Source organism: Candidozyma duobushaemuli, assembly GCF_002926085.2.
Source record: "Candidozyma duobushaemuli strain B09383 chromosome Unknown A_B09383, whole genome shotgun sequence".
In the NCBI taxonomy this organism is placed as follows: domain Eukaryota; kingdom Fungi; phylum Ascomycota; class Pichiomycetes; order Serinales; family Metschnikowiaceae; genus Candidozyma; species Candidozyma duobushaemuli.
In genome coordinates this window covers 2,082,152-2,099,850 of record NW_020289901.1, presented here as the reverse complement: position 1 = coordinate 2,099,850, position 17,699 = coordinate 2,082,152, and the positions used below count along the sequence as shown (strand labels likewise).

General features: G+C 45.9%; 5 protein-coding genes across 5 annotated transcripts; 2 read left to right on the top strand and 3 right to left on the bottom strand. All coding sequences in view use genetic code 12, as the record gives it.

Moving 5' to 3' along the window:
* Positions 1-1,041: 1,041 nt before the first annotated feature.
* ALD6 (Ald6p) lies at positions 1,042-2,682 on the bottom strand (the record flags this gene model as incomplete). The annotated part of the gene is made up of 1 exon (XM_025479530.1): positions 1,042-2,682. One exon carries the CDS (start codon positions 2,680-2,682, stop codon positions 1,042-1,044), a length of 1,641 nt encoding a protein of 546 aa, XP_025339003.1.
* A 428-nt stretch (positions 2,683-3,110) lies between these two features.
* Positions 3,111-7,640, bottom strand: GDB1 (bifunctional 4-alpha-glucanotransferase/amylo-alpha-1,6-glucosidase; the record flags this gene model as incomplete). Its single annotated transcript, XM_025479529.1, has 1 exon — positions 3,111-7,640. The coding sequence occupies one exon, from the start codon at positions 7,638-7,640 to the stop codon at positions 3,111-3,113; it is 4,530 nt and encodes a 1,509-aa protein (XP_025339002.1).
* A 279-nt stretch (positions 7,641-7,919) lies between these two features.
* On the bottom strand, positions 7,920-8,831 carry CXQ87_000976 (uncharacterized protein; the record flags this gene model as incomplete). Its single annotated transcript, XM_025479528.1, has 1 exon — positions 7,920-8,831. The coding sequence occupies one exon, from the start codon at positions 8,829-8,831 to the stop codon at positions 7,920-7,922; it is 912 nt and encodes a 303-aa protein (XP_025339001.1).
* Positions 8,832-10,995: 2,164 nt separating this feature from the next.
* Positions 10,996-12,624, top strand: CXQ87_000975 (uncharacterized protein; the record flags this gene model as incomplete). The annotated part of the gene is made up of 1 exon (XM_025479527.1): positions 10,996-12,624. One exon carries the CDS (start codon positions 10,996-10,998, stop codon positions 12,622-12,624), a length of 1,629 nt encoding a protein of 542 aa, XP_025339000.1.
* Positions 12,625-13,157: 533 nt separating this feature from the next.
* On the top strand, positions 13,158-17,681 carry CXQ87_000974 (uncharacterized protein; the record flags this gene model as incomplete). Its single annotated transcript, XM_025479526.1, has 1 exon — positions 13,158-17,681. The coding sequence occupies one exon, from the start codon at positions 13,158-13,160 to the stop codon at positions 17,679-17,681; it is 4,524 nt and encodes a 1,507-aa protein (XP_025338999.1).
* Between the last annotated feature and the right edge of the window lie 18 nt (positions 17,682-17,699).

Below are 17,699 nucleotides of genomic sequence, written 5' to 3'. Positions count from 1 at the left end.
TGCTACGGATGTGAATTTGAAGAGTTGTAGATCTTTTCCATTCGGCGTTAGGACCATCAAATGGGCCTCAACGGCCCCTCGGCTGACTGCGATCAATCACCTAAAATAGTCTTAGACGCACTGCAGACATACGCTTTTCCGCGGGCCAAGCGGCAGGTCTGGGGAACCGTTTTAGCCCAATTCATAGGAAACTTCCATTGGAAGTGTATGAGGATCCAAATTTTTAAAGTTTTTTTCTCTGCTTACCTGCCGAGCCTATACAATGGCGGTGTAGGCCAAGACCGTTAAGGTCTGGGCGCTCGGAAAAAAAGCCATCTAGCCCTGACGCCGGCCCACTCGACCGAGGGCGTTTAGCATTTGGCCAGACCGACCGTGAATATGTTTTGGCTGCTACGATTTTTTTTTTTTTTTTTTTCTTTTTTTTTTTTATTTATCGTCAGGTTTGGCACCTTGCTGTAAACGATAACTTCGGCGTTTGGGCTACTTGTTTTGTTTTTCCCGTTCCGCCAACGGCTTCGGAGTTGGTGTGTTCCGGCTGGGGTAGTTTCAGGTGCTGGCTGTCGGTGAAAAAAATATTCGTGTTTCACCGCCTCATCCCTCTACAAAACTCCTTTTTGAGATTTTTGCCTGGACTTTAGACCACCTCAGATCTGCCGGACGCCGCAGTGGCCCTTTCGTTTAAAACTCGTCCCATCAATGTTCCATGAGCCTACGTGTTGCCCTATCCCGGATGACCACTTGTTTCTTTTTGCTTTTCTTTTTTTTAACTTGACGGTTTTTTATTTTGCCACCCGAAATGGCTTCATTTTTCCAGCCTTTCAACCTTAGAACTCCGGAACACCATCGTTGCTGCGATGACCTCACTTCCGCCTTCTTGTCCTCATTGATTGCCGTAAATGTCTTTGTTTGGGACCCTTTGTGAATGGCTGCGAAAAAAACCGCTGAATCCTGCAGACGCTGCACCTACATGTCTGGGGAATACCACCTACTCGCGTAATGGACATCAACTCTTGCGTAGATTTTTTTGTTTATTTACACACCTTAGTGTTGGGTGGGCATGGCAGTGGATGGAGCCAAAACCTGGTCCACGTTGCTGGTCTTCCAGAGCGAGGTGATGGTCTTTGGCTGCGTCAAGAAGGTCACACCAGCCTTACCGTAGAAGTTCAAGTCACCCAAGAACGAGGCCTTGTTACCAGTGAAGGAGAACATTGGCAATGGCACTGGGATAGGAACATTCACACCAACCTGGCCACAGGCAATCTCCTTGGTGAATTTCTGTGCAGCGGCGCCTGCGCTGGTGAACAACGAAACACCATTACCGTATTTGTTGGAGTTGACCAACTTAATGGCCTCATCGAAAGTGTCGACATTGACCACGGCCAAAACAGGGGCAAAAATCTCCTCGTCGTATGCTCTCATACCAGGCTTGACGTCGGTCAAGATGGTTGGACCCAAGAAGTTACCCTTCTCGAACTTGGGGTCAGAGGGCTTGAAGTTTCTACCATCAAGAATGATCTTGGCACCCTGCTTCTCAGAGTCGGCAATGATCTCCTTGGCTCTGGTCAAGGACTCAGGGTTCACGAGAGGACCCAAGTCAGACTTGGAGTCGAAACCGGAACCTGTGGTCAACTTGGCAGCGTCAGCAGCAACCTCCTCGGCCCACTTCTTGGTCTTCTCACCGACAGTGACAAGCACAGAAATAGCCATACATCTCTGACCGGCAGCACCGAAAGCAGCACCGTTGACGGCGTTGATGAAGTGGTTCTTGTCGGCATCTGGCAACACGATCAAGTGGTTCTTAGCACCAAGGTTGGCCTGAACTCTCTTGCCCAAAGAAGTACCCTTTTCGTAGATGTACTTACCGGCCTTGTCACCACCAACGAAGTTGACGGCCTTGACTCTTGGGTCCTCGATGATCTTGTTCACAGTGTCGTGCTTACCGTGCACAATGTTCAAGACACCAGGAGGAACACCGGCCTCGGCAGCCAACTGGGCAATGATCATGGCGGCACCTGGCACTCTCTCGGAAGGCTTGATCACGGCAGTGTTACCAGTGACAAGCACCAATGGCAAACTCCACAATGGGACCATGGCTGGGAAGTTGAAAGGACAGATCGAGCCAATGACACCCAATGGCTCTCTCACCATCTTGGTCTCCATGTCGGTGGCAACCTCCAAAGAAGAGGCCATCAAGTCGTTAGGGGCGTTACAAGCAGCTTCGGCAACTTGCAAACCACGCAAAACGTCACCCTTGGCGTCAGGGAAGGTCTTACCCTGTTCCAAGACAATCATACCGGCAAGTCTGTCGTGGTTCTTCTTCAACAACTCGACGAACTTGAAGGCAATACCTTGTCTCTTGATGATGGAGTAGTTCTTCCACTCGTGGAAGGCCTTGTCGGCAGATGCAATGGCATCGTCAAGTTCCTGAGCAGTCAGCTGAGGAACCTTCGAGATGACCTCGTTGGTGGCTGGATCGTGAATGTCGAACCAGGTTTTGGAGTCAGACTTGACCAACTGGTTGTCGATGAACGAAGGGGTCAAGTATGGTTCAGTACCCTTCTCCAAGTGATTTGTGGGGTACGAGTCGGTGGTTGAGTTGAGAGCAATGGTCGAAAGAGAACGAGCAAAAACGGGCCCGGTTCTGGCCACACGGGACGCAGATCTGGAAAAGTTTCTCAACATGATTTATGATGGAACGTGAATTCTGGGAATGTCAGTGGTTATATACCCTGGAGAGCCGCCTTAGCGGGTGCGAAAAAGAAAGACGCCTACGCAGTGCCATGTGAACCCCACCATACAGCCTCAGGCCCCGCGCCCGGGGTGTTAACTATGGGTATGGCTGCGAAAAAAGAGACCTATTCCGTGGATAACCGAACACCACGGCAACCCCATGAGCGAGTCGAGAAAATGCAGTCTGAAAAGGTCCGAGAAGAATGGATCTATCAAGGCACGGTTCCATGCGATCCCTCAGAAAATAAGTCCCCTTCGGGATTGCTGAAGCGCTTTTGGGTGGCCAGTGCGGACCAGCAATTCCTATGATTTGCGGAATACGCATTGCGACCACCTTTCAGGTACCAAGCGCTCACATTGCTGCTTGGCCTTGTGAAAGCCTAGGCGTATTTGGAGTCGTTCCAAAGATCGTAGTACAAGTCTAAGAGACATGAAGTACTCCAAGCCTGAGTAGGACTCGAGTCATGACACAAGGCACCGTCCTTGTTGGTGAGCTCGGTGATACCTGCCCATGGGCTCTCGCGAATCCATTTTTTGTGGCCCGCGAGTCGCTTATTGACTTCCGTCAAAAGCTCCACTGACGGCTTGTGCGACCCGCTTCCCTCAGCTTGATGGTGGAAGTACAAAAACGCTCTGATGAAGTAACCAAATAACCACACCCACTCTGGGCCCTGGTGATAGTTTCTTCCCTTTGATGTAGCAAAATCATCGCTGTCTTCCAGGTTGTTGTAGTCGGGGCGGTAGTTCCAGTCTGATGGATCCAAGGTCCTCATTCCTACTGGGCCTCTGATGATGCGATCCGCGTTATCGATGGCTGCAAGAGCTTTTTCTGGGGTGAACAACTCAGGCGCGACACACATGGCAATTGGGAAGTTGGCTCTCAACTGGTAGTCTTCGAACTCCTTTCCTGCCTGGTAAAGATCCTTGTAAATGCCTCTGCGGTTGACCACACCTGGATTGATCTTGTAGTTTCCATCTTCTGAGGAGTCCTCTGGAACGAAGAAGCACTTCTCGAAGTTGTCCTGGAGAAGGCTTTCCCAATCTTCCAACAGAATCTTGCTGCCATCAGGCTTCTCCACTTCAGAATACTTGAATTTTCCTTCCTTCCTCAAGCCATTTACGAATCTCAAAGTACTCTTCAAAAGGCCCTGCAACTCAACAGCCGCACCGTCTCTTGGAGTACCGGGGTATCCCTTATTTCCAGCCTTCTCACTTTCACCCATCTTGTCCATCCAAGTACCACAGTTCCATTGCGAGCCTCCGTGAACGAGACCAGTCTCCCAGTCAACATGTACTTCGACGTCAAAACCTTCGTCCTTCATCTGACTGTCAAGGTTGGGGCCAGCGTTGGCTTCACGGTATTTGATTCCCTTAGCATGACGGGCCAAAATTTCGTAGAGAATGTCTCTGATGGAGGTTTCGTAGCTAAAGGCTTTTTCGTCCTCCCACTTGATGTAGGTGTCGTCGAGAGGGAATCTTCTCGAAACCTTTTCGTCGAGAATCTTCTCCCCATCGGGAGCATGCGTGACATACTCTTGGACGGCTTGTGCAAAGAACCAAGCGGCGTCTCTAGCATTGTAACGAGGATTTCTGCCGGCGTCCAACAAGTTTGGAATAAGGCCATGTTTTAAAGTCTTTGCAAACCCAAGAATGTGCTCTTTAGCGTCTTCAAATCTGCCAGGCACTATCAACAAGCCACGATATGAGATGAACACATCTCTTCCCCAACATCTCATATAATCGTTACTGAAATGAGGAAGACCAGCAGCAATACATGGAATGTTCTTATCTGGAAGCAACGATGTGTTGTTCATGTAACCACACATTTGGACACTTGTAAGAGCTAAGCTCTGTACAAAGTTTGTGGCATTCTTGATGTTGTCATCAAGCTGTCTCAAAACTCTAAATCTGGCGGCTTCATACGCAACACCAACAACGAGTGCAAAATAGTGAGGTTTCAAGAAGTATGGGACTTCTCTGATAGCATCAATACGAGACTTGAGCCAGTCATAGAATTTATGCAAGTTTTTGGAATCCTTGCTATACTTCTCGAGTCTGTTCACAATGTAATCTCCGGCCCAGAAGCCCTCTCTCAAGTGGTTGCAAAGTGGATGAGCGAGGTCATTCGTCCACACAATGTTCTTAAGAACAGAAACCCACCCTTGCAAGCCAGCGTACACCAACGGACCAAAGTTAGGAACAGTGTAAACACTATCAGAGCCTCCACTGGCATCTCTCTCTTCAGGCTCGCATCTGTACAAAATTGTGTTCAAGTCGTACAAGTCCAAACCCAAAGAAGCCTCGACAGCACCCTTTCTGACATATTCATCCAAAGAAGCATCGACGTTTGGAATTTTGGTGGAGAACACAGCAATACTTCCTGGTACGAAATTGCCATCAACTCTGATGATTGCCTCATTACCATTGTGTTCGATTTCTGGTAAGCTTACATCTTCGAGCTTAGTTGGAATGGAGCTGAGGTACTTGTCGTCTTGGGAGAATTCACCAACCTTCTTCAAAGTGTAACTGAACTCACGTTTTACTTCAGTCCCCTTCAATACAACAGGTGAAAGAATCTGCTCGTCCTGGCCCGCAGAGAACTTTGTTCTGGCAATCAAAAACCAGCCTTCTCCTGTAACAGTGTTGTATCTTTGAATAGTAATGTACTGATTTTCGTGATGAATGTACATTTCATGATCGTTGGCAGCATCCTTACTCTCCTTAGCCAAAGCATCCCTCACATCGTTCAACTTTCTTCTGGCTTCTGCGATACCATTCTTTTGGTCATAAGCATACTGTCTTGTCTCGTTTACCACATCGAGCAAAGCAGGGTACGTTTCATCGAATCCAAAGGTGGTTCCAATAGCACTTGAACAGAAAGCCACCAAAGCTGCTGTTGGCAAAGTATCTTCAACCGTTCTGACCTGAGCGGGCATTTGGTTGTCATGTGTGCAATCCATAAACAATGCATGAGGTGCTTGATTGGTAAGAACCCGAGGAATCTCTAATTCTGAGTGTCCCTCTGAAAATTTGTCCACGGTGGGCTCTTTGTCACAAGGGTATGCGAATTCGTCCAAAGGCATCCATGTAAGAGACCCAATTGGTCTACCGCCATGCTTATGAACGAGTCTAGACAATTCTGCAACACTCCAGGCTTGCATTGCCTCTCTGATCAATGAGTTTATGCCCAATCTTTCAACAAAAATCTTGTCCATCTCTTCGGAACCAGTAAAGAGCTCTGCGACGACGTAGAGATTAGGGTTGACTGATCTTGCGGCATCCAACAAGGCTTCGCCGACATGCAATGGAGTCGAATGACAGTTGTCAAGTCTGAAACCGCTGAAGGCCTTAGCACTATTTTTGGTGTACTCAATCATTCTGTCCCAAAGATGTGGAGAATCCTCGGGCCCCTTGCCAAATCTGAGCTTAACGCAGTCACTCCAGACAATCACCTCTCTGCGAAGATAGGCTTTGGATTCGGAGGAAGCAAAGTCAACAAGTGGGTTACCACCCCAAATCCATCCATTGTTGGCCAAAGCGTAGTCTTTACCGTCCTTGCCCTCAAATCTCGTAAAGTACGCCTCAGTGAATTTACTTTCTTTTGTAATAGGGCCCAATTTGGGGCCGTTGTCTGCCAATCTAAGATATCTGGCTCTATCAATGATTTGCAATTTTATTGAGCGAGTGTCATCGTCAAAAGCAGCGTACAATGGTGCGTTTATCTCATCCAAGATGTGAGATGCTTTGCTTTCGATCTGGGTAAAATCATTGGAGGTGACGGCAAGAAGTATACCCAAAAACTTGTCTGCTTCAAGTTTATTCAGGTATCTGTCGTTCAAAATCGCCTCTCCGTTCAGGGTGGCGTTCTTGAGGACGTATGAGGCCAACAGTTTGATGTCAGATACGTTAACGTCGCCTGGAATATCAGCTGGGTCAAGCTTATTGGCGTCGTATACCTTTTTCAACTCCTCGAGTGTGGTTTTCTTGTCAAAAACGTAGTATTGCCACAAGGCAAGCTTGTCCAAAACATGCTCCTGAACTCCATCAACGACCTTTTTGAGGTCATCCTCGCCCTTCAAGTCTGTGGGCAATCCAAGCTCCTGCAATTTGTCAGAGTAATCCAAAAGCGCCCTATCCAACTCAATGGCGGCTTTCAAGTGAGGAGCAGAAATGGCGTTGTAACCTGCGTCCGGGTGCTCCCTGAGCCAGGGGGAGTCATCAGAGGTGTGGTTCCAGACAACATCTGTCAATGATAACAAGTTGTGGTTCTCAGTTGTTTCATGAATGAACAGAATTGCATGCTTCGTGTCGGAGAAGAGATCAGGATCAAACCGCAATTGGTCACGAATGGAGTAGGGCGAATTCAGAGATCCACGCTCTTGCAAAGGAGTAAAATGGATCATATCGTAGCCCTTCTCGGAAATGTAGCCAAATAACTTGTCCCAGTTGTCTAGGGGGCCAGCCCATTTGGACACGACAGTCTGGATGTTGATGGCATTGAACGGAACGTACTTTCCGTTGACGACGAGATTTGGTGGGACCACAAAGTACGTTTCCTTTGTTTTGGAAGCCTTTTCGTTCTCGTCCTCATACTCAATGTAAAAGGAGTAAGGACCAGGGTTGTAGATAGGCACCTTGAAGGTAGTGTCCTTCGTGAAGGAGCTGGACAATGGGATCTCTTGGAAAGAGTCCCTCTTGAACTCTTTACCTTCCTTAGGAACATTGATGAAAAATGTACCCTTTCTGGTCACCGGAGCAGCGGCGTTGAGTTGGACCACCAAGTGGAACAAAGGGTCCTTTCCGGAGCTGTCGTTCGGAGCGTAACTTGGGAAAATAAGAACACCGTTTTTAACGGCATCATTGCTGATAGGCGAGCCCTCGTCGTCGAGTCTAAGAAGAATAGACGGCATGGTGGCTCAATTGGGGTTTGATTTTAGAGAGTGGGCGGACTATGCGGTTTTTATAGGCCACTTGCATATATCGCGAGATCCACCTAGATTGCTAGCGTCTGGGCGGACCTCAAGAAGGTATGCTTATATCTAGGATGTGCTTCGGGAGTTTACTACTTTGAACCTAACTTTAGTTGTTTGTACAAAGACAAGAATTATGGCATATACACCGATGATGGGTCAAACATGGCTCTAGTATAAATTGCATTGTCTGCGTTTTGCACCCAAACTGAGCCGCAGCTAGGCGAGGTCCAACACGGACTCAAACTTCTCCGAGACGGTTTTACCTGAACGAGACTCAGCCGACTTGGTAAGTTGCACAAAGTCGGTGGTGTCTTTGAAAGCAGGGATCTTGTAGAGATTCAAAAACCACTTGTGGAGGTGTGGGTAGTCCTTGGCGAGACTGAAACGCTGAGCTCCGTAGTCGTTGTAGTAAACTCTGCCCACACGAACAACAGAGGTGAAAAGCTTGATGTCGGCTTCGGTGAGTTGGGACCCAATGGCAAAGAACAGACCCTTTTCCTGTCTTTCTTCAAAGTACTTGTCAACCTTCTTGAGCTCCTCGAGAAGGGCCTTGTACCCAGCTTCGAAGTCCTCCTTGTTCTGGGCAAAGCTGGTCTTGAAAAAGGCCTTACCTACAGCATCTCCAAACTGCTCGTTGAACAGCTCCACCTGCAGCTGCAACTCATTGGGGTAGACATCCACATGTTTGTAGTCGTCGGGAAGAAAGTCGTTGAACTCGGTGTTGAAGAAGCGAACCATCTCACCACTTTCGTTATTCACCAATGTTTCCTCCTTTTTGTCCCACAAAGCAGGAACGGTCCAGCGTCCCTCGTAATTAGGGTTAGCCTTGAAGTACAACTCGCTGATTCTTTCGAGTCCGTAGTTGGGCTCCAAAGTACCGAGAGTGATATCACCTTCAGGAACTGAGCTCAATTCCTCCTTGGTTGGGAAACGCCATCCCTTGGAGTCCAACGAGTAGTGGGTATGTACCAATGGAAGGTACTCCTCTAAGCCTTTGAGTTGTCTAACGATGGCTGCTCTCTGGGCAAAAGGACACGTGAACGAGACATACAAGTTGTATCTGTTCTTTTCGATTGGGAAGCGTGGGCCTCCTTTGGAAATTATGTTATTGAAAGACTTGACGGACATTGTGCGGTGGGAATCGTACCCTGCTGGTGGTTTTATATCTCGATATGCTTAGTAACCAAAATTCGCAACCACCTATGCATGCCACAGTTACTGCAGTGTGTCAATTAGGGGGCTCAACCCCGAGATAAAGTTTAAGCTATAAATGGAATTTTCAGATTGGGGAAAGATTCTGGTGATGGGATCATTTCTGTAATAATGAACTTTGATAGGTGTGGTTGCAATGTGGGGTCGGCAACCCCGAACCATGTAGAAGTCAAGGAGGGCTTCTTCTTCAAAGATAGTGCATCAAAGTCGAAACGGGAAATTTGGCAGAATCAAATCGTAGAATAGATAACTTATGTGTGGATGAAATGCAAAAAAGAAGCTTCCCACCAGGAGTCGAACCTGGAATCTTCTGGTTCCAACAGAAGTGGTTACTTATCGTAGCCAGACGCCTTGACCATTGGGCCATGAGGAACGAAGCTTGCTAGTAACCATAATGGTTAATATATATGCTGTACATTTTTAGGGGTGGTTTTGAACATTCTTACTCAATTTTGCTACGTAGAGGTAGATGGAACAATTTTTAGTGAGCTGAAAAAGTTTCGGATCTTCGCGACAAAAACTGAGGCTGTGGGAGCCTAATTTATACCATGAACAAAAATCCCACCAAACTCCATAGATATTTCAAATTTCATTATCAAAATTCACGTACCTCGAGCTGAAGAAACTATTTTATCAGAATCAAATAACTGATATGGCTATTATTGTTGGTTTTGGGGAATTGGTGACCTCGTCGGGAAAGGGAAACCGAAATTTAAGATGACAAAGTACACATTAAATGCCAATGTCTTTGTGGCAATTTAACAATGATGAAGCGCAAAAGAGAAGTATCCCTTAAACTATTTTGGAGTGCCAAGCGCCACTCGCTTAACCAGTTCTCAAACAGAATCTTTCTAGAGAAGGTAATTGCAAATTGATTCCGGATTCGGAACCGAATCACCATCTCAGATAAGATGCAATTGGTCTAATCTGTCTTCAAACTTTTTTTCTTATCAAAGTTTTACGACAATGCTGACAGTGAGATGCGTATGATAAGCCAACAAGCATGGCTGATTGGAAACCCAATTCGACCCCATGAGGACAATCCCAAATGGAATATTTGCTCGCTAGACAACGTTCCAGAAAAACGGCGTTCGCCAAGTTTTTACAGCCACTTCTTTCTGTCACACTAGTGTAGCAATTACACCCACCACCCACGTTGATAGAGAAAGTCTTGTCCCAGGGCAATTTAGCCGCACGTCCAATGCACAAAACCGTCTTCCAACCAGATAAGGCACAAACACGCCCACGTTTCCCATTACCCAGACTCAAGAAATTAGTCAAATTTATTGTGTTTCATCAAGAATAATTGCCGAGTATTTGAAGAATCGAGGGTGAGTTCATAGAGATGGCAAGTGGTGGATTTCACTCATCTGCAACGTTGCAATTGATCCACTACGAGATCAGAGGCTCTACGGAAAGGGTCCAATGCTGAAAATTGGTGCACAAGAATTTCGGCAGATCTCGGGCTCAGACTTGAACATACATCCAATCTAGACTGCAGATCCGTCAGAGTCACAAAGCGCATTCTCGTAAACTAGTGAGGCGCGGCTAAAGCAGCCCCATAAGAGGACGACAAGTACCTGAGATGGAAAGAAAAGATGGAGGGAAAAGATGGACTTCGGGAGTTTAGCTCGAGAAATTAATAATTGCATAGCTGATTAAATCTTATCTTCTCTTTCAGTTCATTAATTTAGATTTAGTTACACAACCTCTTCGGTACCGTACAAACTTCCGTGCTCATAAAAAAGCCATTCTGCAGTGCAAAGATCCACCGGGTTGGGAAAAGCGATCCTTTGCGTCATAGTATTCAACGGCGCTTTTCGGCTAAATTAGGCATTTTCCACTACGGCTTTATAACAGTGTAAATCATTTGTATTAATGCCAAGGATTCCGAATTAGGGCCCCGCATGTCAACGAAATCGGCTATCAATTCATGCCTCCACCTGCGCCAAGCACCTTACTTATTAAGGTGCATGTGGATGCTAATCTCTTTTTTTTTTTTTTTTTTTTTCTTTTGCACTACTTACCACCCACTGCTATATAAGCGTAGCTGATCTGTAACGAAGTTTCGTAAGGCAAAATGTCAACTAGAGATTTCCCATCCGGCTTCAAGGACACCTTCACAGGCTGGTACAAGAAGGTCCCTAGTGAATTGGCTTTCACCAAAGCACAAAGAGAGAGAAACTCAGAGATCCCGGATAACGAGGAAGACGCTGAGGCGGTGAGAAAAGTCCAGCTCAAGAACTTGTGGCCTGCTTTTGTCTCGGGCGCTGGGCTTTTTTCAGATGGGTATGTCAACAACTCCATTTCTACAGTCACCACCTGCTTGTCCGTGATCTACGGAGAGAAGTTCACAAACTCAAATGCAATTTCCAACGTCTCCGCTATTGCCTTTGCAGGTGTGGTTTTCGGTCAATTGTCCTTTGGCTCTATCTCTGACCGCTTTGCCAGAAAAGGTGGAATGTTGGCTGCAAACATTATTTTGATCATCTTCACGGTGCTTTGTGCCGCTGCCACCTGGGGTGTGACTCCAGAAGGCATGTTCACAGCATTGACAGTGTTCCGTTTTTTCTTGGGTATCGGTATCGGTGCTGAGTATCCTACTGCCTCCGTCATTGCCTCTGAGTTTGCCAATCAGTTGCCTGTGGGCCACAGAAATAGATACTTTATCTGGTTCACTCACACTTGTGTGGATTTGGGTTATGTTGTCTCCGCTTTTGTGCCCATGGTCTTGTTGTGGATCTTCTCGGACCAGAGATTGGAGGTGGTCTGGAGATTGACCTTGGGTCTTGGTGCTCTCCCTATCATTGTTCTCTTCTTCATGAGAAGAAAGATCGCCAACTCTGCCTCTTACGAGAAAACAAATTTGAAGAAAGCCAAGAAGTTCCCTTGGTGGCTTGTTCTCAAATTCTACTGGTTTCGCTTGACCATCAGTGCCCTCATCTGGTTCATCTACGACTTCTCTGCCTACGCTTTTGCTTCTTACTCGTCTTACATCTTGAGAATCATCGTCCCTGGTAATGACTTGTACAAGACCTTTGGTTGGACTGTCGTCTTCAACCTCTTCTACCTCCCTGGTACTATTATTGGAGCATTCTTCGCTGACTACTTTGGTCCTAGAATCACCTTGGCTGCTGGTCTCTTGATGCAAGCTATTATCGGCTTCGGCATGACAGCTGGCTACGACAACTTGATCACTAACATTGGAAGCTTTGTCGTTGTCTACGGTGTTTTCACTGCTCTTGGTGAGTTTGGTGCTGGTAACAACACCAGTGTCTTGGCTTCCAAAACCTCCGCTACACCTATCAGAGGCCAATACTACGGTATCGCCGCTGCATGCGGTAAAATTGGTGCTTTTGTGGGTACATACTTGTTTCCTATCATCATGAGAAACCACGGTGGTGTGGACTCGAGCGAAGGTATCAAGACTGCTTTCTATGTTTCGTCTTCTTTGTGTCTTTTTTCTGCGGGTCTTTGTTTGTTCTTCTGTCCTTCCGTCGGTCAAGAAGCCATTAACGAAGAAGACCGTGCCTTCATCCAATACTTGAGAGACAACAATTACGATCTTTCTCAATTGGGTGATGGATCGCTTGAGCAAGACATTACCGAATCTGGAGAGAACTCCATCGAGGAGAGCAAGGATTCTAAGGAGAAGGGCGACCTCCATATCCACGTTTCAAACACTTCCTCCACTGAGGAGAAGAAATGAGCGATGTGATATTTATTTCCCCATCAGCGGGAACTCTTTGACAGAGTGCTATAATCCGGTTTAGTTTTTGACGGCCCCTGTGATTTCAACAATCACCACATGGGTTGTGGTAGGCAGCTCATCTCTGCTTCCTACTGGGTTTCTATATATATATTTTATCGTTCAGGAATACATATACACTTCGAGGATAAATTAGGGTTCTGGGCAGTAGGATTTTATATGAAAAAGTAATCCTTAAAGCAGTCAATTAAAAGGGCCCTTTCTGCAAAGAGCTTGAAGTAGTGTATTTCGAGCGTCTGATATTTGCGTAGTCTCAACACATTACATGTTTTCAGTAACACGCAAAAGGGTGGAAAAAAGGTTTTGTAAATGAATGAAACTAGTTCAAAACACCTCAGTAAATCATTTATATAAAAAAAAAAATCCCTCCCTGTGGTTTACAACGATAGTGCCTCTTCTCCATCTTGAAGCACCATGTACACTACTATCTCACTTAGACATCAACACTACACTTACCACATCTTTCCACGCCAATGGCCTCTTTGGACAACGTCACACACCTTACTGATGAAGTGGTGGCTGACTTTGGTGGGATGGGCTCCCAAACGCTCATTGAAAAACTACAAACCAAGGACTTGAGCCGAAATGAGGCCGACGACTTGGCTAGTGAAATCTTTACAGAAATCCTTCTATGTCACGATAATGGCCAATTGGCGAACGATGCAATCCTCCAATTTTTATCAAATGCAATTAACGACGAGGAGAAGGCTGCTATTTTCTGCCAGGCGCTTGACATCTTCCCTGTGTCAGAATCTTTGCAGGCCCTTATAGATGAACTCAAGAAAACAGAGGTTATACAAGCGAAAACATTCGCCGAAAATGTCGATACTTCACTTTTAACGTCACTGGAGTTTGTTCCTGCTCAGTCACTCAATCGTCAATTGAACACTCGAAAAAGAGACATGTTCTACACCCAAAGGAAATTCAATCTATTCTACGAAGAGTTCGAGGGATACGCCAAATTGGTGCAAGAGCTTTTCAGGCTACTTAAAACGCCAAAGAACTTGGGTTTTGTTGACCTTGCCTTGCGTGCCACGGAATCTCTCATCGGACACTACCAACTAGATCCAAACAGGGTTCTTGATGTGGTGCTAGATGTCTTCAGTCATCTTATCGTTGGAAACCAAACATTTGTTGTGAAGTATCTCAGGCAATCCCGCTGGTGGCCTTTTGCCCCTGCCACTCCTTTCGATGGAATCGATGCTCTCAACAACGGAGGTAGTGAAACTGCTTCCAAACTTCTTGCACTCAAGTTCACAAAGGCAAAGCCAGATAAGGACCTTTCAGAGACTTTAAAGATCTTGATCGCCATTCTCATAAGGGAAGGTTTCGTCAGTTTTGGGTCTATTTACAAGTTTCTTCGACCGGACGATGAAGAAATGCAGTCACTCGAGCAGCTTTATAAGAAAGATCTTGATGAGCAAGTGTTCAAGTCGAACGCTAGTGCTCTAGCATTGGCTGCTCCCTTGGCCGATGACGACGAAGAAGGAAAAACTACCAATGGCTCAACGAAAGATACAACAGAGACTGCCAGAGATACACTTTCTAACCGTCTTCCGCTTAACACGAAATTTCAGTTCTTGAAAACCTTCCTAGAAACTGGCTTGTATTGGCCTTCTGTCTTCATTCTTGCGGAGTATCCTTTCCTTGTTCATGTTGACCCTGAGGTTCCGGAATTGATGCTTCGAATGATTGACCAAATTATTGAGCCGTTACATTCAAAGTCATTTAAAGATCTCGCGCTCGCAGAGGCATTACAGATACCAAGACAACAAGCTCTGTCGAACCATATGGCAGGTATCAAGTACACTAAAATCACTCCTGCTCAATTATACTGCTTCAAGCCAACTGCCCATATGCAAAGCAATAAGGAGCTTGTGTACTTTTACTCAGAGTGGGTAAATGATCTTCCAAAAGTGGAGAACTTTGACGACCTTCTCGAGTTTTCGCAACAGTATTTGAAGTATTTGGGTACAAAACTATGCGTCAACCTAGCAGTGTTCTCCAAGCTTTGTGAATTACTTGTCTACTTTCACGGGGAAACCTCTTCTCCAGAAGACAGAGAGACATACTTGAACTATTTTCGGAATTACATCTTTCCAGCAATGACTGGTATTGAAGACAACCCTGTTCCTATTGCCAAGGCTTTCCAATTTCTCCAACTTTATCCAGTTGAAGATAGATTCAATTTGTATGGAGAGTTATACCAGGTACTTGCAAAGAATAATCCGCATGTCAAAATTAATTACGGAAAGGCAGAGAAAGCCACAAAGGACACTTTGAAGAGAATTTCCAAAGAAAATGTCAAGCCAATGATGAGGAGGCTTGCTAAGATCAGTTTTGTCAACCCTTTGCCCTGCTTCCTCACAATGCTTCAGCAAATTGAAAGTTATGATAACCTCAATTCGTTGGTTGTCGATACTGCTCAATACTTCAATGAATACGGCTGGGACAACATGACGTTGGCTATACTTATGAGATTGACCTCTCTTGGGCGAAGTAATATTCAACAAGACGGCCTACATGAGCGCCAGTGGATCCAATCATTGGCGTCATTTATTGGTCAGATTTGTCACAAGTATCCGAAGTCCGTTGATTTAGAGACTATAACCAAGTACTTGGTCAAGTCATTTCACTTGAAGGAAAGTTCAGGATTACTTGTGTTCAAAGAGATTCTCGCGCTTACAGGTGGAATGAAGCCTATCAATAATCTCACGCCTCTTCAAATTGACATGATTAACAGCGGTCAATCATTGGAGAAGATTGTCTACCAGACCATCGACGATAGGAGATTCGAGAGCGTTGAGGCTGGGTCAACTCTCGCAAATGTCTTCCAAGAACTCGATTTAATCAATGAGATCTTAGCGCTTTTGTCCAATCTTGTCAAAGTGGTTGTTTCGGGTGAAGAATATGCTCATCTCAAAGTTTTAGCAAACAGAAATGATGACATCAATACGGTGATGCACTTCTTCTGTACCCTCATTGGCTTCTTTGGCAGTGATAATATCCCAGGCAACCTTGAGTCGATAACAACGTTGGTGGAGAAATATGGTGTTTCAATACCTTGGGCTTTTGAACTCTGGAGACCGTACCTCACAGACACGGAAATACTAGGTGACATTGGTGAGCAATTCACCAGAGGAGTATCTTCCTCCCTCTTCACGACTTTCTGGAGCTTGAAGTTGTTTGACATTAACTTCAATCCTGAGATTTATGACTCGCAGGTTTCAAAGCTTACAGCCAATGACACAAGCCTTAGGGAAAACTTGTTACTTGCCAAAAAAGACCGTACGACACCTCAAGAAGTTCTCAAGCGTTTTGTTGCTGATATCAGGAAGACTGAGGATTTCAAGGCCAAAATTCCATCTGAAAAAGAAGCACACGAAGCTCATGCCAAAGAAGTGACGGATACGCTTTCAAATCATTGCAAAGCCTGGTTTTCGACTGATTCATCCACTGAGATAGAAAATGAGTCGAGAGCTTTCTTACAAGAGTGTGTTCTTCCACGTTGTGTTCATTCGTCATATGATGCTGTCTTCAGTGCCAGATTCCTTTTCAAGCTACACGAGCTTGGCCACAACCAATATTCGATCATTACTCTGTTGACCCAAATATTTCACTCGCAAATTACTTTTGCAACGCTTTTTACTTGCACGCCATCAGAAGCTGAGTGCTTGGGATTGTTTTATTCTGAGATCTTGAAAATCCTAGCAATTTGGCATACGGAAGAGGGTTTCGAAAAGCTTACCTCCTGTGCACCTTTGAAGAGCAATGGCGAACAGTTATCATTCAAGGATTACCGCAAGTTCTTGTTTGATCTCCACTCTGCATTACTACTGGATGTCTCGCGGTCGTTGGCTGCTGAAGAGTACATGTGTCGTCGTAACGCCATCACTTTGATGAAAAATCTACTTGGTGTTTATCCTAACGTGGAAGACCATTGTGAAGCCATCACAGAGCTCATCGAGAACATCGTTGCCAATGAAGAGCGTGAGGATCTTAAGTTGTCTTCAAGTGCTTTGATAGGTCATGTCAAGTCACGAGCAATGACGTGGGTTCACATGTGGGATTTCTTCGAAATGGAAGAAGAGGAAAAACAGCAACAGATTGACAAACGCAAAGCTATAGAGGAGGAGGCTGCAAGGATTCTCGAAGAAAAGAGGAAAAAGAGAGAAGAAGAAGAGAAGAGAGCTAAGGAGGAAGAGGAGCGCAGGCTTAGAGAGGAGGAGGAAAGAAGAAAGAAAGAAGAGGAAGAAGAACGGAAAAGGCTTGAGGAGGAGAAAGCTGAACAGCAGAGAGAGGCGTCCGCAAACGCTCTCAAGTATGAAGACGGTGGTGCTGCACCAGCACGCCAAACTCGGAACGAGGAAGTCTCAAGAGGTCGTTACGATCAATACTCGAGAGCCTCTCCTCGTCCGGCTACACCAGTGCATACAGCAGACAAATCTAAGGATAAGCCTTCACGGATCAAAGAAGAGAAGGCTAGAACAGAAGATGTGTCTAACCAAGCGAAATTGTCGGACAAGGCTGCCTCCAATCAGGATCTATTCAAAAACAAGAACAGGCCCTCAGCTCCAGCTAGATCTTCTGACCGCAAGGCTTCGCCAGCCAAGGATAGCGAGAAAGATCTCAAAGAAAAGCCTACTTCGCAAGAGAATGCTCGAACGAGATTTGCTAATCAGAAGTTGCCAAGCTCTTCTGATGCAAGAAACACTCAAAGAAAACCACTTCCACCGCAGCAGGCGCCCCGTCATTCGAGATATAATCACGGTCAACAGGGACGTCGTGATGACAGAGGGCCCAAGAGAGATTCGGCTTCTTCGAAAAGTCAGAATCGTGTCGAGTCTAGATCCAACACTGCAACGCCCTTACCGCCGCCAGCAACTCCTCCTCCACCTCCCCCTACAGCTCCTCCAAAAAGGGAAAACTCTGACAGGGGAGATAGAAAGAGAGAATGGAGAGGCTCTCACAGAAATGAGAAAAGGTCTAGATATTAGATCATTGATATAGTACAT